We start from the raw sequence: 25,967 nt of genomic DNA on the forward strand, positions 1-25,967 counted from the left end.
TTGAGCGTCTGGCCCCTGGTAGTCAGTGCGCATCATAGTGACCAGTCGGTCCACCGTTCAGTTGATTTGCATATTAGCCTTTTATTATATAGGACTAGAGGCCCGGTGCATGAAATTCGTGCACCGGGTGTGTGGGGGGGTGGTCCCTCAGCCCAGCCTGCAGCCTCTCCAATCTGGGACCCCTCGAGGGATGTCCGACTGCCTGTTTAGGCCCGATCACAGTAGGATCAGCCCTAAATGGGCAGTTGAACATCCCTCTCACAATCCAGGACTGCTGGCTCCCAACTGCTTGCCTGCCTGCCTTCCTGATTGCCCCTAACCGCTTCTGCCTGCCAGCCTGATTGATGCCTAACTGCTCCCCTGCCAGCCTGTTTGCCCCTAACTGCCCTCCCCTGCAGGCCTGGTCACCCCTAACTGCCCTCCCCTGCAGGCCTGGGTTCCCCCAAACTGCCCTTCCCTGCAGGCCCAGTCACCCCCAACTTCCCTCCTCTGCCGGCCTGGTCACCCCTAACTGCCCTCCCCTGCAGGCTTGATCGCCCCCAACTGCCCTCCCTTGCAGGCCTGGTCTCTCCCAACTGCCCTTCCCTGCTGGCAATCTTGTGGCGGCCATCTTGTGTCCACATGGGTGCAGCCATCTTTGACCACATGGGGGCAGCCATCTTGTGTGTTGGAGTGATGGTCAATTTGCATATTATTCTTTTATTAGGTAGGATAGGACGGCTTTGAGAGCCATATGGTCTCTGTTGCAACTACTCAGCTCTTTTAAAGCAGCCACTGACAATATGTAAACAAAAGAGCATTATTGTGTTTCAGTAAAACTACAAAAAGGGGCAGCAGCCTGAATATGGCACATTTGCCAACCCATTACAGAAGTCTTTTAATTTCTGCAACTAAATATAAGATTTATTTATGGTGATACATTATTTATGCTGAGTAGGAAGTTTTTTTGTTTTTTTTTTATAAAATATATTTTATTGATTTTTTACAGAGAGGAAGGGAAAGGGATAGAGAGCTAGAAACATCGACCAGGTGCCTCCTGCACACCCCCTACTGGGGATGTGCCCGCAACCAGTGTACATGCCCTTAGACCGGAATCGAACCTGGGACCTTTCAGTCCGCAGACTGACATTCTATCCACTGAGCCAAACCGGTTTCGGCGGAAGTTTTTTTTTATTATTGAATGTATTGGCAAAAAGAAATTTACTAAAAAAAAATAGCAGTAGTGTAAAGGAGAATAGGCATGGCACCTAATAGTAAAGAATACTTTTGCAACATTTCTATGACTACTTAAATTAATTACCTCATAAATTATTTGATAGTACCAGAATATACTTATTCACTAATTTCTTAGAGTTACCATTGTTTTTATCTTGAAAAACTTGCAATTTTCACTAAATTCTGGTAAACTTTCCTTTCTTTATTATAAATTAGGAAGGATTACTCTGTAAAAGACACGACACAGTGGGTGATGATTTTATTTTACTTGAATTTATTTTGAAAAGTGATATTAGTAGATGGATTGAGATCAAGGCTTGTTGTGTAAATATATGCAGTTGACTTATAGGTTCAGAAATGGAGTACTTTGTTATAGTCAGTTTTCAATGTTACATTTTATAGATTTCTTATTACAAGCAGTTTTGGCCCTACAGATGCCTTTTGGTGTCACAAAAGTAAATTAAATGTAAATAATACTTGTGGTATTAGCTAATGTGGTATATTGGAAATTAAATGTAATTTATACTTTTTTATTCTTTTTCTCAGAGATTCGTCAGCGAACTGCAGCTCAAAGAAACCTTTCTCCAACACCAGTAAGGTCTAGCCAGGGCCCTCCTCCACAAGTTCCAGTATCTCCTGGTCCAACAAAGGACACTTCAGCCCCTGGTGGGCCCCCAGAAAGAACTGTTACTCCAGCCCCATCGTCAAATGTGTTACCAAGACGTCTTGGATCCCCTGCTACTTCCGTGCCTGGAATGGGTAAACAGAGCACTTAATGTTATTTACAGTTTATATTGTTTTCTCTGGTTACCAATAAAACGGGCCATTTTCAGACAGTATGGAAATGGCATTTCATTTGGAAATAGCAGAGCAGTTATCTGATTAAGCAGGAGTTCCATATTCAATTAGCCATAACTCTTTACAGCTGGCACCTTGTGATACTGAAATCTATTTCTTGAGCTCATTTAACTGTTATGGCTTCTTTGTTTAAATGGCGATAAAACTTTGTAGTATTCTGTAGTCAACAGTATAGCATATCTTTTTATATTCACCTTTAGAATGGCTCCAGATTTATTTAAAATGGGATAGAAGAGAACACTTTTGGAATGTATTTATACTTTTTGCTACACCCTTCACATATATTTTTAAACAGGACAATTAACATATTTCAGGAAGAATATTCCGTTATTGTGGTGTACAATACTACTATTGTTAATATGGACTGGTATTAAAGTATTCTTTTTTTAAGCCAAAGAACCTTAGTATTTTGTGACAGATACTTTAGCATGAAGTCCCATTAAATTAGCATATTTTCTTTACTATTATTTCATTCCTTTGGATTCTCTCTCTTTTTTTTTAAAATGTTTTTATTGATTCTGAGAGGAAGAGAGAGATAGAAACATCTATGTTGAGAGAAAAAATCAATGATCGGCTGCCACCTGCACACCCTCTACTGGGGAATGAGTCTGCAAGCTGGCATGTGTTCTGATGGGAATTGAACCCTGACCCCCTCTTTCATAGGTTGATGCTCAACCAGTGAGCCACACTGATCGGGCAGATTCTCCTTTTTTAGTGTGGAGGATCACTAGGGAAGATCCCATTTTTGGAGTGTAACGTATTATATTACCCTGCAATTTTATTTTGGGGTGTGATTGGGACTTGGAAGTTCATTGCTTTAGCAAGTCACATTATTTTATGTAGATTTCCATGTCAGGTTCTTGACTTTGATTGTAAATTATACTCTTTTAGGATATTTAATTCTAATTTAGATTATTTTGGTATTTTTATGACTAATTACTAACATAATTTATAATGATTTTGAGGCTAGTCAGTAGTTGATATCAGGTATTCAGGACACTTATGTAATAAAATCAATAAGCAATCTAAATGTTAATATTACAGTAGATAGTTTTTCCTGCTCTTCCTTCAAAAAAAGCAGCATAACATTTTAGAAAACTAGAAAACTGTTAATTTATAAACATTAAGAAATCTGGCTGTAAATGAAATATATTCAAACATATTTTTCAAAACAGTTATTGAAAAAATACTTTTAAACTTGACATATAATTATGTTCCTTAAGGTAGCCATATATTTTGTGAAATTGAGAAAAATGAAATTGATTGAAAATTATTTATCTTTCAATTGTTATCTGACTGATTTGAGATACCCATGTTGTGTAAAGTTCTTAGTTGTTTAATGAAATAACTGTTTTGGTGAGAATGCATGTATTATATACAGTTGTGTATTTAATTAGTTTTAAAGAAATACAAGTTTAGCAACTTACATAAAGTAAAAACTGTATTGCACATTTCAGAATAGGGTTAGAAGGAATAATGGCCTAAATTTCATGATCATGTCAATATAACATTTTACCAAAGTTTTAAATTAGCTTCTGTGTAAAAGACTGTATTTAAGTTGAATATTGCCAAAAATATGAATGAGTTAAGTGATTTCTTATAGAGAAGATTAATAATTCATTTTTTCATTATGCCATATTTGTGGAAGAGAATCAATTTAATGTGTATTACCACAGGGCACCCATATGTTTGAAAATTAATAAGCAGCAGGTACTTGATAATTTGCCAAGCTATATAAAAATGACCAGTATTCCTACAATGATTGCACTTGATATTTGTATTAATTACTGTTATCCTTAATAGTATGAAGATGAATATGCATTATTTTAAAAGTTACTAAGTATGTAAGGATTTTAAGATTTTTATGAAATCTGTTGTTTTATGTATTTGGATTCCATTATGGACATTTTCATTTTAAACATGTAGAAGTCAAATATTCCAGCAAAAGTTAAGTTGGCTTAAATGTTTTCTGAATCTCATTTGGCATGCTTATTCAAGTTGAAAATTTTATAAGAGTTAACACTTAATGTCTGCATTAATGTTTATTTTGTTATGATAATGATTGAATGTTGTTAGTACAAGTAAACAAATAACTTATATGATAAAGCCAGAAAAATTACTTGATTTGTAATACTAATTTTTCTAGAACCTAAATTTTATTTACTAATAGTTATAATTTTGGCATCATTTGCTTATTTTTAAGTTGGTAATAGTTTTTAGGTTTGTGATTATATACAAAGCAAATCTCTTATTCTTTAAAGTATTAATATAATATTCCTACCGTAAGCCTATCTTGACTGCTTTAAAGTTTTTGTCATAGTCAATTTGTAAAGCTTGCATCCTTGTATTCCAAGGCTTGTTCCAACAAAGCCTCATTTTGTTTCAAAGGCTTCTATGAGGTCTCCCTGTAAATCTCCATTGCTGCTCCTATTGCTCTTACGTTCATCCTTCTTTGTTTTACAAAGGCAAAGGCAAAAATCACATCTTACTTTATCCTCCCACTTTCTTCTCAGTGCCTTCTTCTGTGTTGTCTTTTTCAGAGTATTTCCTGTAGACAATTTTCTTTCACTTTTGAGAGATTGTGGAGTAACAATTCATAAAGTTTGTGTAACTCTTTATTCTTGTTATTGTTTTTATATGATATAAATAAACTAGAGGCCCGGTGCATGAAAATTCATGCACTGGAGGGGGGTCCCTCAGCCCGGCCTGACCCTTCTCACAGTCCGGGAGCCCTCAGGGGCGGGAGGCGACCCGGCGATCAGGGGAAGGCGACGCCCCATCACACTTCTGCTGCTGCCACTGCCGGCAGCACAAGCCTCGGCTGGCCCTGGTTACCTGAGCCTCGGGTGGCCCTGGGCGGCTGGGCAGCCAACATCTGAGGCTTGCCTGCACCTCAGGCGTCGGCTGGGCAGCAGCCATCCAAGGCTTGCCTGTGCCTTGGGCCGGCCCTGGGTGGCTGAGGGGCTGAGGGGACTGGGGACTTTGGAGGCAGGCATGTGGAGTGGCTGGACCCACCTGGGGGCGGGCCCAGCCATGCCGTGCGCCTGCCGCCCCGGTGGGGCTGAGGAGACTGGGCGCCACCATCTTGTGGCTGTGGGCGCCTCCATCTTTGAGGGCAGGGCAACAATTAGCATATTCCCTCCTTATTGGCTATGGGCGCCGCCATCTTTGAGGGCGGGGCAGTCAGCATATTCCCTCTTTATTAGATAGGATCATTAACTAAATTCTAGGTTATTCTTCCACTCCCTACTCTCCATTCCTCTCTTCTGGTATTACCTAATTTATTACACGAACACAGTATATTTCTCCATTTATTTAGATCTTTAGTTTCTCTCAGTAATGTTTTATAATGATCAGTATATAGGTTTTGCACATAATTTTGTTAAATGTACTAGTACATCTATTTTATATTTTTGATCAAATTATAAATTGTATTTTTAAAAACTATGTTCAGTTGTTCATTTTTAATATATATAAAAATACAATTGATTTTTGTATATTAATTTTATATTCTACTAGAAGTCCAGGGCACGAAATCACGCAGCCCTGCCCACCTGCACGGCCTCTCTGTACTCGCAGCCCCACCCACCCACCCACGCCTCGCCACGCACACAGCCCCGCCCACCCATGCCGGTCTTTGGTCGTTACGGTATTAGGGCCACTGTGTTTTTCTAATATAGATAATCTTGCTAAACTCATTCCAATAGTTTTTTTTATAGATTCCATAGTATTTTCTACATAATTGTAAATACAGTTCTACTTCATCCTTTCTACTTGATTTCTTTTATTTCTTTTTCTTGCCTTATTAACACTTGCTAGAACCTTTATTAGTACAATGCTGAATAGAAGTGATGAGAACAGACATCCTTGCCTTATTGCTGATCTTAGGAGGAAAGCATGATATTAGCTATCATTTATTTTTTGTAGATAGTGTTTATCAGGTTGAGGAGTACCTCTCTATTCCTAGTTAGCTGAAGGTTTTTATTAGTAATAGATTATGAATTTTGTCAAATGCTTTTTCTGCATCAATTGAGATGCTTATATGGGGTTTTATTTTATTTTATTTTTAAAAAAATATCCGTTCATTTAGTGAAATACATTAATTTTTAAATGTTAAATGACCTTGCTTTCTTGGGATAAATCTCACTTGGTCATGATGTTTTATTTTATACACACACACACACACACACACACACACACACATATTGTTGAGTACAGTTTGCTAAAATTTTGTTAAAAATATTTACATTAGAAATATCAGTTAATAGTATTTTTTTTCTAATGTCAGTGTAATGCTGTCCTTATATGAGTAGTATTTCCTTCAGTTTATGGACAAGTTTGTATATAATTGATATCATTTCTTTCTTAAATGTTTTTTAGAATTTATAGGTTGAAACATCTTGGCCTGGTGTTTTATTTGTAGGAGTTTGTGTTTTTTTTTAATTAAAAAAAATTTTTTTTAATGACTTTTTTGTTGTTAATTCTCACCTGAGGATATTTTTTCCATTGATTTTTAAAAAAATATATATTTTATTGATTTCTTACAGAGAGGAAGGGAGAGGGATAGAGAGCTAGAAACATCGATGAGAGAGAAACATCGATCAGCTGCCTCCTGCACACCCCCTACTGGGGATGTGCCCGCAACCAAGGTACATGCCCTTGACCGGAATCGAACCTGGGACCTTTCAGTCCGCAGGCCGACGCTCTATCCACTGAGCCAAACCGGTTTCGGCTTTTTTAATTAAAATTTTAATTTTTTTAAAAGAAAAATGACAGACTGATATCCCTTATGAACATAGATGTAAAAATTATTTAAAAAATATATTTTTATTGTTTTCAAAAAAATATTTTTATTGATTTCAGAGAGGAAAGGAGAGGGAAAGAGAGATAGAAACATCAATGATGAGAGAGAATAATTGATCAGCTGCCTCCTGCAGATCCCTCACTGGGGATCGAGCCCGCAACCCAGGCATGTGCCCTTTGCCGGAATTGAACCTGGGACCCTTCAGTCCGCTGAGCCAAACCAGCTAGGGCAGATGTAAAAATTCTTTTTTTTTTAAAAAAATATTTTATTGATTTTTTACAGAGAGGAAGGGAGAAGGATAGAGTTAGAAACATTGATGAGAGAGAAACATCGACCAGCTGCCTCCTGCACACCTCCTACTGGGGATATGCCCACAACCAAGGTACACGCCCTTGACCGGAATCGAACCTGGGACCTCTCAGTCTGCAGGCTGATCCTCTATCCACTGAGCCAAACCAGTCAGGGCGATGTAAAAATTCTTAACAAAATTTTAGCAAATTGAATCGTTATCTATTTCTTGTTGAGCAAGTTGTGGTAATTTTGTAGTTTTTCAGTCATTCTGTCTATGTCATTTAACTTATAAAATTACTTGGCATAAACTTATTCATAATATACTCTTATTATATTTTTTAATATCTGTACAATTTGGATTTATGTCATTTCTCTCATTCCTGATATTGGTATTATGTATTTTCCTTCTTTCTTTTTCTGGTAAGTCTGGCTAGAAGTTTACCAGTTTTATTGGTCTTCTCAAAGAACTAGCTTTTCTATATTATTCTTGTATTTTCCAATTTATTTGTTTTCTCTTTGATCTTTATTATTTCTTTTATTCTGTTCACATTGGATTTTATTTGCTTTTTGCTTTTAGTTTCTTAAGGTGGAAGCTGAATTCATGGATTTTAGACCTATCTTATCTTCTTTTGTAAGTGTTTGATGTTATAGGTATTTAGTGTTATAACATTTTCTCTTAGTTGCATATCATAATTTGATGTTTTAAAGTTTTTTATTTATTTAAAAATACTTTCTAATTTCCCTTTGAACCCTGAATTATTTCGTCTCCAAATACTTGGAGATTTTTCTGTGGCTTATTTTTATTTTTATTTTATTTTATTTTTATTTTTTAAATATATTTTATTGATTTTTTTACAGAGAGGAAGAGAGAGGGATAGAGAGTTAGAAACATCGATGAGAGAGAAACATCGATCAGCTGCCTCCTGCACACCCCCTACTGGGGATGAGCCCGCAACCAAGGTACATGCCCTTGACCAGAATTGAACCTGGGACCCTTGAGTCCGCAGGCCGACACTCTATCCACTGAGCCAAATCAGTTTTGGCTTGTGGCTTATTTTTAATTTGGATCTGTTATGGCCAGAAAACATACTTTGTATTATTTGAATCTTCTTAAATGTATTGGGATTTGTCATATGTCTTTGAATATCATCTGTTTTGGTAAATTTTTTTTTCCACTTGAAAAGAATATCTTACCTTATAATAGACAAATATGCAAATTGACCGCACCTTCGCTACGCCCAAGCCACGCCCACCAACCAAGCCACACTCACCAGGAAACCATTGCAGGGACGTTGGGGTGTGGCGGAGCCCAAGGCTGGGAAAGCCTCGGGCGGAGGCTTTCCCGCCTTAAGCACCAGCAGGGAGCCTGCACTGATCGCAGGAAACCACTGGGGGTCGGCTCCTGCGATCCCTAGCAGGGATGCTGGGTGCGGCCAAGCCCAACGCCGGGAAAGCCACCCTTGGCTTTCCCGGCCTTGGGCACCAGCGGGGAGCCTGCACAGATCGCAGGAAACCACTGGGGGTCGGCTCCTGCGATCCTTAGCAGGGATGCTAGGTTCGGCCAAGCCCAAGGCCACCGCCCGGGGCCAAGCCCCGACCCTGAAAGAAGGCATTGGCCACAGCCGAGGCCTGGGTCCCCTGTGCCGGCAGAAAACTGGTGCAGGCAGCCAGGTGAATGAAGGTCTATTGCACGAATCTTCGTGCAAACGGGCTACTAGTATAGTCATATGCCACATAGGATGTTTTGGTGAGTGATGGACCTCATATACATATGATGGTGGTCCCATGAGATTTTAATGGAGATGAATTTCCTGTAAGAAATGGAAGGATATGTGGTTCAGGAGGAATTTTTTCTTTGACAGGAACAATATCTGTTGGGCTTAGCAATAAATTCCCTCTCACTCTCAGAACCTCAATTTTGAGTGCATAGATTATATCCCAACCACTCAGCCATTCACCTGTATCAGCATAGAGGAGCTGTTTCCCCCAGCACTCTATATTCAGAGGGCACCACAGCCCTCCCAGATCTAGCTGATAGTGTGAAGAGAACATTGCTGTAAATGCTTTGTTGAAGAACTAAGATCCTGTAAAAGGACAGGTCCACAGGTGCTACCTTAAAAAGTATTAAGTGCTGCTGCCACTTTAGTAAAAGCTTTCTGAAGTAGTGTGGAGCCAGCCTGTCCCTGAACTTTGCATATATTTTCAGTTCAATGCCAGAGAGAGCCCTTTGTGCCAGACAGGGTCAATGGAACCAAAAGCGTATTTCCAAAGTAAAGGTATTTCTTCAATTCTGCACCCTCTCCATGTTAAACTCTATTTTTTCATGAATACTACAAAGTTTCTTAATCTGGCGACTACCACAACATGTAGCCAAAAACCACATTGCCATGACAATTCTTTATGTTCATTTATGTCAGTGGTTCTCAACCTTTCTAATGCCGCGACCCTTTAATACAGTTCCTCATGTTGTGGTGACCCCCAACCATAAAATTATTTTCGTTGCTACTTCATAACTGTAATTTTGCTACTGTTATGAATCGTAATGTAAATATCTGTGTTTTACGATGGTCTTAGGCGACCCTGCTAGCAGTTCTCAACCTGTGGGTCACGACCCACAGGTTGAGAACCGCTGCTGTAGAGCCTAAGACCAACGGAAAACACAGATATTTACATTACGATTCATAACAGTAGCAAAATTACAGTTATGAAGTAGCAACGAAAATAATTTTATGGTTGGGGGTCACCACAACATGAGGAACTGTATTAAAGGGTCGTGGCATTAGAAAGGTTGAGAACCACTGATTTATGTCTTCATCTGATTTCTTATTTTTACTGAATCTCAGGCTACCTTTCACTCCATCCTAAGTCACTACTATGCTGATCTATGCCTTATCCAGCCAGTTTCTCTTCCATGTTTCTAATTAGTTCAGCCCACATCCCTGTTCATGGAGAAACATTTACAGCTTCAGTGGTCTATTTCTGACGCTGTTGGAAGAAAACAGGGGGAGGGCTTGTGGAACATTGTTTATAAAGCCTACAGTAGTATGTAGCAATGTTCTAGGCCTTCACATTCACTTACCATTCACTCACTGACTCAGCCAGAGCAACTTCCAGTCCTGCAAGCTCCATTCATGGTAAGTGCCCTATACAAGTGTACCATTTTTAATCTTTCTGTGTTTGGATACACAAGTACCATCCTATATAATAAAACCCTAATATGCAAATCGACCGAATGCATGCACTGTGTTGAGCATCTCCCCCCCCCCCCCCCCAAAAGAGGGAGGCGACTGGCGGTGGTGATTGGGTGTCAGGCCGCCAGCCAAAGCGGGTACCAGTGGGGGCCCCCCAATTGCCCCACCTGCCAGTTGCCCCACAGATGGCCCTGATTGCTGGCCAGGCCTAGGGACCCTACCCTATATATTGGGAATAGTCTCTTAGATTTAAAAATTAAAACCTGGCAAGGCTACTCTAACTGAAAAAACAGGATGATGCAGCGATGACATGCATGGACTCTGGCTTGTACATTTTGTGGTCAGCCCTGATTCTGACACTTATAACTGTGTGACAAAGCCAATTAACTTTTCTCTGCTTCAGTTTTTACACCCTTAAGATGGGGAAAATGGTACTACTGCCTCAGAAGGATCATGTTATGTACTACTTTTCATAATCAGGGCAAAAAATGTAGCTGCCCATACAACAGCAAGATGCCTTTCACCTGGATGAAAAGTATGGTCACTGGTGCATACAGCATCCCGGATTGTGAGAGGGATGTCTGACTGCTGGTTTAGGCCCAACATCCCCTGAGAGGTCCCGGATTGTGAGAGGATGCAGGCCGGGCTGAGGGACCTCTCCCCCCCCCCCCCCCCGCCCCCCATGCATGAATTTTGTCCACTGGGCCTCTAGTTTGTTATGATTACTTATGGTGTCCAGTACAGTAATGTGCTGTACAGGTTTGTAGCCTGGGATCAATAGGCAGTATTATACTATACTAGTAGCCCTGCGCATGAATCCGTGCGCCAGTAGGTTGCTGCCGCCCTTCTGTAGCTCCCCCCGCCCCCTCCCCCTTTTACCCCCCCTCATAGTTTGCTGCCCTGCCCCCTCCTGTAGCTCTCGGCCAACCGCTTGTAGTTCGCTGCCCCACCCTCCTGCAGATCCCTGATCTGGTCATTATGCAGTTGGTCATTACGCCTCAGGGCGTAAACAGATAATTAGCATATCCCTCTCTTATTATATAGGATGGCTTAGGTGTATAGTAGGTTATATACTGTCTAGGTTTGTATAAGTGCGAATTTGATATTTGCACAATGATGAAATTGCCTAATGCTGCATTTTTCAGAACATATCCCCGTCATTAAGCAATGCAATACTGTATGCTGTTCCTGTTGGGTAGAGTGGCTATAAATGTCAACTAGATCAAGTTGGTAGTAGATAATGTTGTTCTTTATCAACACTATATGATTTGCTGTCCTGCCAGCTATTGAGAGAAGGCTGTTGAAATCTCCAACTATAATTGTGTATTTGTTTATTTCTTTTTATAGTTCTATAATTTTAGCTTTATGTGTTTTAAAGCTCTATTATGATGCACATATATATTTAGGATTGCTATGCCCACTTGATGAATTGACTTTTTTGTGATTATGAAATTACTTTTTTTTTATTCCTGAGAATATTCTTTGTTCTAAAATCTACTGTGCTTGATACTAATATAACTACTGTAGATTTCTTTTTATTGGTGTTAATATATGTGTGTGTGTGTGTATATATGTTTTTCTACCATTTACTTTTAACTTATTTGGTCTTTTTATTTAAAATGTCTTTTTTTTTTTTTTGGTAAGTAGCTTATGTTGGTCCTTGCTTTCTTGTTCATTCTGTCAGTCTTGGCCTCATAATGAGGATGTTCAGGCCACATACATTTAATATAATAATTGGTATGTATAGGTTTGAGTTAAATGTTCTGTTGTGCTATTTTTTCCTATTTGTCTTATCTGTTCTGTTACCTTTCTTCTTATATTCTGCCTTCTTTTGGATTATTAGTATTTTTAAAAATTAATTTAATTTTATTTTATTGATTTCAGAGAGAAAGGGAGAGGGAGAGAGAGATAGAAACATCAATGATGAGAAAGAATCATTGATCAGCTGCTTTCTGCACACCCCCTACTGGGGACTAAGCCCTCTACCCAGGCATGTGCCCTGACTGGGAATTGAACCCTGACCTCCTGGTTCATAGGTCTACATTCAACCACTGAGCCACACTAGCTGGGCTGGATTATTTTTTTTATGATTCCATTTTATACATTTTGTTGCCTTATTAGCTATATTGCTTTTGTTTGTAATTTTAGTACTAGAATTCCATATTAGTGAAAAAAGTCTTTTAAAAAAGAAGGCAAAGATGAAGACTTTTTCAGACATACAAACTGAATGGTATAAAGGAATAAAATAATTTTTTAAAAATATGTTTTTATTGATCTCAGAGAGAGGAAGCTAGAGGGAGAGAGAGAAATATCGATGACATGTTTTGGGGTTTACAGTATATATCTTTGATATATCACAACTTACACATGATAGGGTACCAGTGATAGGGTACCAGTTCATATATAGTTTAAGACTCTATTACATTTTTCCTTTCTTAGCCTTTGTGCTGATGTTGTGTCATACATTTCGTTTCTACATATGTTATAAATCCCACAACAAATTTTTTTTTTCCTGCCCAGCCGGTATGGCTCAGTGGTTGAACATTGACCAGGAGGTCACTGTTCCATTCTTGGTAGGCGGGGCTTGCAGGAGGCAGCTGATTAATGTTCCTCTCTCATAGATGTTTCTATCTCTCTCCCCCTCTAGCTTCCTCTCTCTGAGATCAATAAAAACATATTTTTAAAAAATTAATTTTTCCTTTATACCACCAGTTATCTTTTAAAAGATTTAAAAGTAGAAGTTTTGTATTTCTACCCACATGGTAAGCATTTCTGGTACTCCTCTTTTCATCTGGTGTCATTTTCCTTCTGCTTGAAGGACTTCTTTTAACATTTCTTGTAATGAAATTCTTCTAGTGATGAATTTTTTCAGTTTGTATGTCTGAAAAAGTCTTCATCTTTGCCTTAATTTTTAAAAGACTTTTTTCACTAATATGGAATTCTAATTTGATAGTTTTCCCTCAGAATTTCTAACATATTGTTTCATTGTCTTCTGGCTTGCTTATTTTTCTGATAAGAAATGTGCTGTCATTCCTATCTCTGTTTTCTATAAATAATGTATCTTTTTCTGACTGCTTTTAAGATGTTCTTTTTATCACTAGTTTTAAACAATTTGAATATGTTGTGTCTTATTGCAAAATTATGCTTCTTGTGCTTAAGGTTTGTTGATATTTGATCTATGGGTTTATAGTTTTCATCAAAGTTGGAAAATTTTGGTGCATTATTTATTCAAATATTACTTTCTTTTCCCTTTTTCTCTTCTTCTGGACTCCAATTATATGTATGTTAGAGTAGACTGCTTGAGGTTCTATAGCTCACTGATGATTTTTTCATTTAAAAATATTTTTAGTCTTTGTGTTTTGTTTTGTATGGTTTCAATTGCTAGCCTACCTAATAATAGACAAATATGCAAATTGACCGCACCTTCGCTATGACCAAGCCACGCCCATCAGCCAAGCCATGCCCACCAACCAATCAGGACGAGTATGCAAATTACCCCAACAAAGATGGTGGCTAATTTGCATATCAAGACAGCGTAGAAAGAAGCCAAGAGCTGCAGAAGGGAGCAAAGCTGCGGAGAAGCAAGCAAGCCTGGGGGAGGAGAAGGGAGGAGCGGAGGCGGGGCCAGGGGAGAAGGAAGAAGAGCGGGCGGGCTGGCGGAGAAGGGAGAAAAGCAGGGGGGCTGGCAGAGAAGGCTGGGCGGGGGACAAGGGAGGAGAGCAGGCAGGGCAGGGTAGAGTGCAGCAGGAAACCCTATTGCAGGATTTTTCCTGCAACGGGAACGCTAGTATCTTTATAATTACTAATATTTTTTTTCTGTAATATGCAAACTGTTATTCATCTCATCTCTGGATTTTTATCCTAGACATTATAGTTTTCATCTGCAGAAGTTCAGTTTGGGTCTTTTAAAGTTTTTCTGTGCCTTTACTTAACATTGAATGTCTCCTCTAGATTCTGAAGCATATGGAATGTAGTCATAAGTGTCTTAACATATTTGTCTACTAATCCTATTACCACTGTCATTTCAAGGTCATTTTTGATTGATTTTTCTCATGATGGGTTGCATTTTTCTGCTTATTTGGATATGGGATATTTTTATATTCCTATACAAAACTCCTCTGAATACTTGATCAGTGACCTGTGAGTTATGAAGTTTTCCACTCTGACTGGTGGAAACATGCAACATTTTTGGCCTCATGTGAGCTACTGTTACCTTTAAATACTTTGGAGCAGTTTTTTCTGTCCTCAGGTAGTTTCCTCATATGCATGTGTCAATCAGTACTCTGTTGAATAGTCTGTAAATCTTTGCTCTCTGCATTCTCTTCTACTCTTTCCTGTGAACTCAAGCTGCTTTGCCTTCCCCAAAGTTCCTGCTTTGACTCCTCATCTCAGGGAGATGGGTTCACTTCACCTGAGATTACCCTCCCTGAGCTGTTGCCTGGAAATTCTTTCTAGACAACAAGCTGGGGCAGTTGTAGGGCTCATCTTATTTGCTTTTTGTCTGTCAGAAATCTTTATCCTACATTGCCTGTTATCCATTGTCTTTAAAACTGTTGCATCATATATTTTGCATAATATTTTAATTGGGAAGGTAAATATGACCCCTGTGACTACAATGGTCCAAAGTGGAATTCTGTAATTTATTATTACATATGCTTTTAAGAATCTGGACATTTTAAAAATTAGTTTGTACAGAACCTAACATCATTTCATGTTTTAATAGATTATATATGTTGAATGCAATGTTTTACAGAGATTTATAATATTCAATGTTATTTTTGTTTTATTAAAATCATTTAAATTCTAAAAAGCATAGGTAGTTCTTGGTAAACTGAATTAAAATTTATATGTATTTTATACATATAATTTTTTTGTGTTTATTTATTTACCAGGTCTTCATCCTCCAGGTCCACCTTTAGCTAGACCCATTCTCCCCCGAGAACGAAGTGCTTTGGATAGAGTTGTTGAATATTTAGTTGGTGATGGTCCACAAAACAGGTAATGTTTACTAGGGTGGTAAAAAAATGAAAATGAAGAAAACGTTTATTGATCATGGTGTGTATGTTGTGTGTGCATGCACTAGATTTCTGTAGTTTTGTAGCTCCTTTTTCCTTATTTTAAAACATAATGGAATATTTCATAGCCCTGCAAAAGAGTATGTATTCAGTTTTTTCTTTTTTTTCAGTAGGAGTTTGGATAAAGTATGGAAGTAAAATACTGAAATATATATATACATTGCAGCCCTACTATATTATAATACTACTCTACAGTTATTTTTAGAGAAATTGATTCTTTTCACTAAAACTTTTAAAATTGAAGAGCATACAAATAGTGAAAACTTGATAGGTTATAAGAAATGGAATTTTATAGATGTTAGTGCTAGACTTGGTGATGGTGATAATTTTAATAACAATGAGGACAATTTATATGTATTTGGCACTTACAGTTTTCAGAATGTTCTTTCAGTTATTTTTTTTGATCCTTACAATAATTTTAGGAAGAGAGTTATGATATAGCAATTGTTGAAGTATAGACTTAAGAATTTTTTTTAGAATAGTAGAGTAAATATTTGACAAGGTTATTGGTTAATGTTATCAATTTAATAAAGGGACTAGATAAAGTTAACATAATAAATTGCATGTTATTCAAAACAGAATGTCATTTAATACGGCCAAATATTTTGTTAAGTACATACACAAAGAATAGAATGAGTCTATAAATAGAAAGTGAGGAAGATGTTTAAGTGTAACTAGGATAAATACAGGAATTATGGTGTACAGAAATTAATCTTTGGGTTGAACTGAACAAAATTAATTTCTTTACTACAAAACTTCTCATTGTGAATCTCTAAGTTCCATCTTTTCCAATCTTATCTGACTACACATTTTGAGTCTATCATCCCCAGATACTTTAGGAAACACTGAAGTGTTCTGTTACCAAATGTTTCTGCTAACTTAAAAAAGTTGTATTCATTTGACTGATTGCTTAGTTTTTTTTAATTTGATGCATAAATTATATTTTAAAATGGTTGAAATTTTGACTGTTATTGTTTATTGTTTACTAAGAACATGTAGTTTGTTATGACATATTTAGTTATGTTAAAATATAAGTTAGCTATGATGGCTAAAGTTGCCATTCCCATGGGCTTTGTTTGCATTTGTAATTAGTCTATTTTTCTTTTTGGTATAGGTATGCCCTTATATGTCAGCAGTGTTTTTCTCATAATGGCATGGCATTGAAAGAAGAATTTGAATACATTGGTAAGAATTATTAGGCAGTTAGATGTAAATATTTTATGCTCAAATTTTTTATTCTATGCCTGTTCCCATATAATGTTATTTTAATTTTGGTACTGTCTCTGTATATATTTTTCAAGCCATTGTCCTTATTTTAGAACACAGCAAAGCAGGAAAGACAAATGGGATTTTTCTCACAACAATGTACAATCTCTAGGCCAGCTGTTCTCAAACTTCACTGTGTAACAGAATAATCTGAATAGCTTTTAAAAAGTATGATGCCCAGGGCCCACCTACAGAAAGTCTGCTTTAAGTGATATGGGGTGGGGTTCTGGGCATCAGCTTGGTTTTAAAGCTCCTCAGATGATTCTCATGTGTAGCCACTATTAAAAAACTTTGTACTAAGTTAATTGTTTCTCATATATGATATACTATACTTTCTTGGGTAAATGAGCAAGGTTCTGGGTTTAAAAATACCTAATGACTCTGGTGACTAGAAATGTAATTTCTATAATACACTTAGGTCATTATTAATATTGTTTTGCAATTATTAGTTAACCTGCTGTATAACTTATCTTTTCTACTTTAAAATTAATATTCTAATAATAATTAGAAAGTATACTTTAAAATTAGCTTTGGTTAGAACACTTGCAATAATATTACTAAAACCACATGTAATTTCACTAGGGATAAATAACTTTTGAAGAGTTCTTTGACTATTTGCAAAAGTAATCTTGTGAGTTATCTGACTAGTCCTTGAGTTTTCTTTGGTTTGTGGTTTTATTTTTTTTAAATTCTCTGCAGCTTTTCGGTGTGCCTATTGTTTTTTCTTGAATCCTGCAAGAAAAACCAGACCTCAGGCTCCAAGACTGCCAGAGTTTAGTTTTGAGAAGAGGCAGGCTGTTGAGGGCTCAAGTTCAGTTGGCCCCTTGCCCTCAGGAAGTGTGATTTCATCAGAGAACCACATAAGTGAAGGTATGAATATGTTAATTAAAAAGTTTGGTCTCTTAATAATGTTTACTATTTAACAATAATAGCATAATGCTTTTAAATAAGAATGGATTTATTTATCAGATTTTGCAGAATGCATATATCACTTATCACTCTGATACTGTAGCCTCCTGTGTAATTGGTATGATGTGTTTTATTTTTAAAATATAACTTGTTAAGCAGCATCCAGCAATAGCTGGGCAAACATTGTTTATGGAGTGACCTCTTCTAATAACTGTTGGAAGATTTGACTAGTAATATTTTTATGGAATCATTTTTTTCCAATTTATTTAAATGAAGCAGATTATGATAATTATGGAGCAACTATAAGATACAATTTTTTAAAAATTGCAATTGACATTGATAAAATAAGTTTGTGCTTACCACTTGAATTAGAAGTTACTGCAAGCAGGAAACCTTGGAATTGGAAAATCATCCTTGCATCCTTTAGTTGACCTTGTTGATACGACTGGTAGTCCTTTGAAACAGTTTATCTTGATCAGTGAGACTAACATTGCTGACACATGCCTTGATGTAAACAACCTTATTTTAGAGAAACAGAGTTCATCGGAATTCATTGGATTTTAGGCCTTATCTTGCAATTCTATTTTAGGAATTCTTGAGGAAGTTTCATGAAAAAAAAAAAGGAAAAGATGAGTTGGAAGAGCTATTAATTACCAACTATTTATTGCTGTTAATAATGAGGTGAGGAGTTTGTTAAGCAGCTCTGAATTCTGAAGATTGCTAAAATTATGATACAGGCCATGATATTTTGGTGCTATGGCTGATAGAGAAAAAAATTCATATTGGAAGTTTAGCTTACATAGTTTATTTAGCAATCAATATTCCATCCTTTTAATTTCTAGGAATTATCATTTACATGTATTTGATTTCTTCTTTATAAAAGCATTGAGTAGGGGAAAATTGCTTTAAAAATAATACGAGAGGGAATTTTCAGATATCAGAAGTTTATTATGAAAATTTGTGTATCTTTTTAAAAAATTTGAATAATAAAATACATGTGTTGACTCAGGCTTGGCTTTTGGGCTTAATAACAAATACCAAAAGGAATTTGAATAGATAGGCATGACAAGAGGTCTGTTATTTCCAAGAGTGAATCAATGCATTCATCTTCTCCAAGTCTGCAACATCAACTCCAAACATAATATCATATTTTTTCTTTTGCTTAAGTCATGCTCTGAGCTTCATGCTGTCACATGAAAATCATCTGCCTCACCAATGCACCCTCTTGGAACTGGGAAATGAAAGACTTTCTTACTGAAGATGCCTAGAGGAAACATTGAAGTCCTTTCCATGAGTAACCTTGCTTATGAAAGCGAAAGCGAATATTTGAAAGCCAATAGTTGGGACAAAAAGAAAAAGAAAAATCAGCCAACAAAATAAAATCATGATAATGAGCCTAATGCTTTATATTTTCTGCTAAGGTCAATATAGATAGTTAGCAAACAACACCGAGCTATACCTTTCCTTCTCATCTAATCTAGGAGGAGCAATACCCCAGATGTCTCATTTTCAGTCTGAAATCTCTGGAGTGAAGTCTAACTGGCTCATATTCAACCCTAATAAGGTAATATTAATAGGTGAAGACAAAACTTGAGGCAGGGTCTAGTAACTTCATAGTGCTAGAAACTGAAGCAACACTTGCATCTGGTTTAAGATAGTCTTTAGAGTAGTAACTTTAAAACTTCTCTTTGGATTCATTAAAATGGCAATGAGCACCCTTTACTTCTTTGGCTTTCTAGAAGATTGAACTTTTCTCCAAGACTCATATCTCAACACTATGATATACAGTTGTCAATTTCAAGCTGGATTCCTTTAGTAAATGACTGGAAGTATTTTTGATGAACAGAGAAGATGCATTTGTTTTGAACACTGGAGGCATATCTTTATGATTAAATTGAACTATTAAGATCATATTATCTTAATCACCTATTCTCTATGCTGGCAGCCAATGTAATTGAGGGCTTAGATTTCTGATTTCTAAAACTTTTCTGCTATAATTTTTATATTTTTTAAGTATTGCAATAGTTCCTTGATAGCAGCAAAAGCTGTCAAAATTCAGTTATTGAATTTACAGATGGAATAAAAAGGTAACTTTCTTCCATTTGAATTTTCTTTCAATGAATATTCTAAAACCATTTATATAAATAATCTAGACTTAATAGACTTCTTAAAAATCTGTGATGTGAAACTTTGAAATTAAGTTGTGTCTTGATTCTGCTACTGGAAGATTTTGCATTTAGGATGAGGCACAAGGCTTTTGAAATTTTTGGACCACTCTTTAGAACAACATATGATATCTTGGAAAGTTTTCATCAAAGAAGGAGACCTAGAAGAAACTTCTTCCATTAATTGCTCATTTGAATTCCTAGAATTTTTTTTTTTTTTTTTTTAGAATTGTCTATAGAAAATGCTTTGGTAATAGAATATTAAAGAAACACAAGAAATTAGGACTATGGATTATCTTTGTATCTAAGAGCATACTAGGTATGGTATCCCAAAGTAATGAATTGCTTTTAGGTTCCTCAGTTTCTTTTATGGTTAAGTGGATGGTACAGTAATACTTGAATCTGCTAAGCCACATTAAAGTGGTTTATCAGTTTTGCTTTTAAAAAATATGCAATCCAAAATACCTGACATACAGCATTTTTTTGTTAGCTATGGTAAGAGTATGAAGTTTTTACATTGTTAATATACTAGTACAGTGGTTTTAGGCTAGCATGTTTGAAAAATATTATTGTTTTCATTGCTCAGTTGTATTTGTCTAGATTTTATGTAATTATATTAGGAAAAAATAGCTCTTATTCAACTGGAAATAACTTGCTAATAAAACTCATGGCACCTAATCAATACTATAAAAAATAACAAGTAAAATTTATATAATGTAGAAATTTATCTTGATAACCTGCTTTCTGCTCTTCCTTTCTTTTAAGCAATATACTGTTACTATTAGATTCTGTTGATCTAGAGAAAATTCTATTTGTAGTATTGTTTGTTATGATGCTCTATGATATTGAACTATTTGATAATGTAAACTTTGTTGAATTCTGTATATTTGCTAGATCTACTAGTATAAAGCTTATACCTTTATTTATATTTAATTATGTACAGTTTACTCAAGATGTAAACTTAACCGTAGTATCAGTTTGCATGCTTATTTTATTCCTAGAGATCTTTTGGCCTGCAGATTCTCTTTTCTAAAATACCTTTACTGAAAAAAATTAGTTTTATAGCAGCCTACCTAATAATAGACAAATATGCAAATTGACCGCACCTTTGCCACGCCAAGCCACGCCCACCAGCCAAGCCCCACCCACCAACCAATCAGGACAAGTATGCAAATTACCCCAACAAATATGGCGGCTAATTTGCATATCAAGACAGCATAGAAAGAAGCCAAGAGCTGCAGAAGGGAGCAAAGCTGCGGAGAAGCAAGCAAGCCTGGGGGAGGAGAAGGGAGGAGCGGAGGCGGGGCCGGGGGAGAAGGGAGGAGAGCAGGCAGGGCGGGGGGAGAAGGGAGGAGAGTGGGCGGGGCGGAGGAGCAGGGAGGAGAGTGGGTGGGCTGGCGGAGAAGGCGGGGCGGGGGAGAAGGGAGGAGCGCAGGCGGGGCCGGGGGAGAAGGGAGGAGAGCGGGCAGGCTGGTGGAGAAGGGAGAAAAGCAGGTGGGCTGGCGGAGAAGGCGGGGCGGGGGACAAGGGAGGAGAGTAGGCGGGGCGGGGTAGAGTGCAGCAGGAAACCCTATTGCAGGATTTTTTCTGCAACGGGAACGCTAGTTGCTTAATAATGACATTCTTACTCATCTAATGATTTGTTCACCAATGGTAAATAAGCAGTATTTTGTGTATTGAATACTAGAGGTCTGGTGCACGAATTTGTGCATGGGTGGGGTCTTTCGGGTTGGCCTGCAGAGATTGGGCCCCAACTCATGCCCCCAGCCTCACAGCCCCGCCTGGCACCCTGCTGTGGCCTGGCACCACCCCCTCACCTGCTCCACCATCCCACCTGCGGGGCGATTGATTAGGGCTGGGCCCCCCGCTGCCACCGCTGGTAACTATCTGTGGGGTGATCAGGCCCCTGCTTGCACCCGCCTTGGCCTGGCGCCGCCCGCTCACCTGTTCCACCATCCCGCCGCAGTCCAGTTCCACTCTGCCACGGTCCCACTCTCCTTAGGGCCCATCAGGGCCGGCAGCGCCTCCAATGTCGCCTGCTGCCAGTGCTGTGTTGCCGATGCCCGCCATGTTCCGTGCTGCCCCCTGGTGGTCAGCCACATCATAGCGAGCGGTCAAACTCCAGGTGGAACCACCACCCGAGGGGACAATTTACATAGTAAGCTTTTATTATATAGGATGAGCTATATAACAGCTCCTAGGTGGTTGTTATTTAATTGAAGTTTATTCATTGAGCCTGTGGGTTGAGTTTGGGGTAAAATTTATGTCTTTGTTTCTTAAAATAAGTTGGCCAATTTCTTTAAGAGAGAAAAATCTTTTAAAAACTTCTTTGTTTAAAACCTGCAAGTTCAAAGATAAATGGTCTATTTTAATTTAATAAATTTCATATGGGCAAGTTTATAGACTGTAGTGAGTACTGCTGTGTTAGCAAGGCAGATTTGTTGTTACTATTTTGAAAAGGAATAAAATATAAAGAATCTAAATGAGTTCACCAAAATACGAGGGTTTGAAATATATATATATGTATGTATGTATGTATGTATGTATGTATATATGTGTGTGTGTGTGTGTATATATATATATATATATATATATATATATATATTTCAGAGAGGAAGGGAAAGGGAGAGAGAGATAGAAACATCAGTGATGAGAGAGAACCATTGATCACCCTACTGGGGATTGAGCCCGCAACCCAGACATGTGCCCTGACAGAGAATCGAATGGTAAACTCCAGTTCATAGGTTGACGCTCAGCACAAGGGGTTTTTAAAGGTATAATCTAAATAGGATTATGTATTTTCCTGTGAAAATTTCATATATTTTTTTAAAGTAAATATATGAAATTGTTTTTGCTAGACTATTCTTTAATTTTCTTAGAAAATTCTCTCAAGAGCTAGACTAAAACTAAAGATAAGTTGATGTTCTTATATGTTTTTGCATGTGTGTGCTTTATAGGTGAGGCAGTAGTGTTAGTTTTAAAATTACACTGTTTTATGATTTTGAGTTGTCTAGTTAAGGCTTTTCCTAAACAACTGGAAGCCATTTTTTTACATTTGGTATAAAAAGTTTATCTCTTAAGATTAATGGGGTGGGCATGGGGCGGGGTACGAGTGGGGAAAGGAACTGGGTCATTTTTGTCTTATCACATTGCAATATATTGCTTTCTTGGCATTACAGATGCCGTTTTTCTTTTTTTAAATCTTAACCCAAAGACATGCTTAGAGATGGGGAGTGGGGGCGGGGGGGGAGGGGGGGTTGGGATGTCATTTGTCTTCCCTCAGCTCCCTGACTGGGGATCAAATAAGCAATTCAAGTATGTGCCCTGACTGGGAATTAAACAGGCAGCCTTTTGGTACATGGGCCGATGCTCAACCAATTGAGCCACTCTGATGGGGCAACAGTTGATTTTTAAAATTTCTTATAGATGGAATTAGATCATTCAGATAATTTTGTTTCATTTTTAGTCTAAACTGGTGTGACCCCAAAGGCTGGTTTTTCTTTTAGTATTTTATGCCCAAATGTTGACATCTCATTAAATTACAACTTCACAGAAGAAATTTATTGTTTTATTAGACTAGGCAAATGATACTATCTCATAGAAATAAAGTCAGTACCTTTAGAATATACTTAATCCTATCTAATAAAGAGGGAATATGCTAATTGACTGTCACACCCTCACAAAGATGGTGGCACCCACAGCCAATAAGGAGGGAATATGCTAATTGACTGCCACGCCCTCAAAGATGGCGGCGCCCACAGCCACAAGATGGTGGCGCCCAGTCCCCTCAGCCCCGCCAGGGCGGCAGGTGTGCTGCACAGCCGGGCCCGCCCCCAGGTGGGTCTGGCCACTCCATGCGACTGTCTCTGGAGTCCCCCAGTCCCCTCAGCTCCCCCAGCCGCCCAGGGCCGACCTGAGGCTTGCCTGCACCTCAGATGGCGGCTGCCCAGCCAATGCCCGAGGCACAGGCAAGCCTTGGATGGCGGCTGCCCAGCCGATGCCCGAGGTGCAGGCAAGCCTCAGATGGTGGCTGCCCAGCCGCCCAGGGCCGCCTGAGGCTCAGGTAACCAGGGCTGGCTGAGGCTTGCACTACTGGCAGTGGCAGCAGCAGAGGTGTGATGGGGGTGTTGCCTTCCCCTGATCTTCGGGTTGCCTCCCGCCCCTGAGGGCTCCCGGACTGTGAGAGGGGGCAGGCTGGGTTGAGGGACCCCACCTCCAGTGCATGAATTTTCATGCACCAGGCCTCTAGTGATATTATAAAGCTCTACGATTTAGTTAATAAACTGGTAAGTATTTCTCTGTTCTTGCTCACCTAGTTCACTTAAATCTTTTTTGGATGACTTCTCATAAAATAGCATTGGTATCCAAACATTGAATATCTATGTCATTTACATTAGCCAATACCTGTATTATAGGCATCATGGCACATGCCAGTTTTTTTGTAGTGTTACTGCTATTAAAATTACTTTTCTGCAAATTAACATGGGAGAAGTAGTCAGTAGGCTTTTTGATTATTTTTAAGCACTATCATCTACCAATTTTTTAGTCTTTCATATATTCTGTGAAATACAACACAGTATATAATATCTTTTGTATATAATATCCTTTTCTAATTTATAATAGCACATGGTATTTCTTAGAATTCACCTTTATAGACATTTAAAATTTTAAGTATGGTAGTTCTGTTGTTTGTATTAACTACATTTTTAAAATCCAAGAATTTTAAAATTAAATGGATTTGAGTGGTGATGTGTTTCTGAAAATAGTTGTATCTCAGAGCTTTAACATGATAAACTATAGACTTTGATACCTCTCTTGTTTAGTACTGAGGCAGTCTGTCTGACAGAATCTGACAAACTATGTGGGCCTATGTTCACTTCAACACGTTTATTGGTGAATTGAGTCGTGGATTCCGAACTTTTTTTATTTTGTTTGGCTTTATTGGTTTGATTCAGAATGCTTACTAAATTTTAACAAATTGTAAAGTTCCTGGCAAGTAAGTATTGTGGAAAACCATAACTTAAAATTCTATTGATAAATTTTGTGAGGGTAGAATTACAAATGGTTGGTGACTCCTGAAGTTTTCCATTGAAGGCCTTACTTGCCCAGGTAGCAGAATGATCTGTACATGTCCATAGAATTTTATCTGCACTGTTTGCTTTCCCTTTGTGCACTGGAACATTCAAATAACAAACTCAGTCAGTCTACGGCTTTTTACTTTGGATTTTTGTAAGATTTGAAGTGGTGCAGCAATGCCATTTTAAATTCCTTTTGAAATAAAAATAGCATTTTTGTGACATTTGATATAATATGATTTGAGAACCATTCCTTACTACTTTTTTTGTGGTTATATGAAGTTTTTATATAGTAAAACCTCATTAACTCGGATGTTCCTAACTGTATAATTTTGGCCCTTCATCCTATATATAAAAATTAGAAAAAAGTTTACAATTCTGTAAACTAGACTCTAAAATATCTGTATAGAAATAATTGTTTTAAAATATCACATACACACACACACACACACACACACACACACACACACACACACACACACTTTGTACTACATAAGGAACTAAACTAGAACTTTTTACTGATGTAGACTGGTCTTTACTCCATAAATGTTGAATCAATAACATTTGTTGTATGTCATAAGGGATCTTCTATGAGGGTAGGAAAATCTGCTTATTTGTTTAGCTGATGTGATTTAACCTTATCTTCCTAGCAAAAACATTAGTTGCTATTTATTATAAAAACTGCTCTGGTCATTCCCTCTCCCATCCCATTCTTTAAACATAAAGAATTATAGAGACTTTATATAATAAAATTGTTGTTATTATTAAGTTATTAAGAGATTTGAGTTTAATGAAACTTGCTAGAGAGTTTAAAGGGAACAAATTTTCATGTGGGGAACAAGACCTTTAATTAGTTTCCGTTTTAGAGACAGGAACAAAAGACCCTTTTCTTTCTCTCCCTACCATTGTAGGTATATAGCATATTCTGACCCAGAGGTTTAAATCCTGAGGATTTGTCTTGTATAGAGGGATGAGGGGAGACTTGTAATGCCTTTGGAAAAGGTGGATAATAGAGATGTAAGGTCTTGGTCTGTAGACCTTCTAAGGTCTGGGATAATAGAGATGTAAATCAGTATGGGAAATAGCACCACCTACATACACGCAAAGGTACATATTTA

The 25,967-nt window shown here is 37.7% G+C and overlaps 1 protein-coding gene across 2 annotated transcripts in view; it reads left to right on the forward strand.

The window, feature by feature from the left end:
• LNPK (lunapark, ER junction formation factor) overlaps positions 1–25,967 on the forward strand; it is an 80,269-nt gene that overhangs the window by 48,712 nt on the left and 5,590 nt on the right. Inside the window, exons 9-13 of one of the 2 annotated variants that reach the window (XM_079781758.1) lie at positions 1,762–1,974; positions 15,252–15,357; positions 16,549–16,619; positions 17,400–17,570; positions 19,091–19,173. In XM_079781758.1, the coding sequence (XP_079637884.1) occupies positions 1,762–1,974; positions 15,252–15,357; positions 16,549–16,619; positions 17,400–17,570; positions 19,091–19,173 (644 nt within the window). The remainder of the gene's footprint in view (positions 1–1,761; positions 1,975–15,251; positions 15,358–16,548; positions 16,620–17,399; positions 17,571–19,090; positions 19,174–25,967) is intronic. The other variant, XM_079781757.1, reaches the window with a different exon arrangement.

Source organism: Cnephaeus nilssonii, assembly GCF_951640355.1.
Source record: "Cnephaeus nilssonii genome assembly, chromosome: 10".
Lineage (NCBI taxonomy): Eukaryota > Metazoa > Chordata > Mammalia > Chiroptera > Vespertilionidae > Cnephaeus > Cnephaeus nilssonii.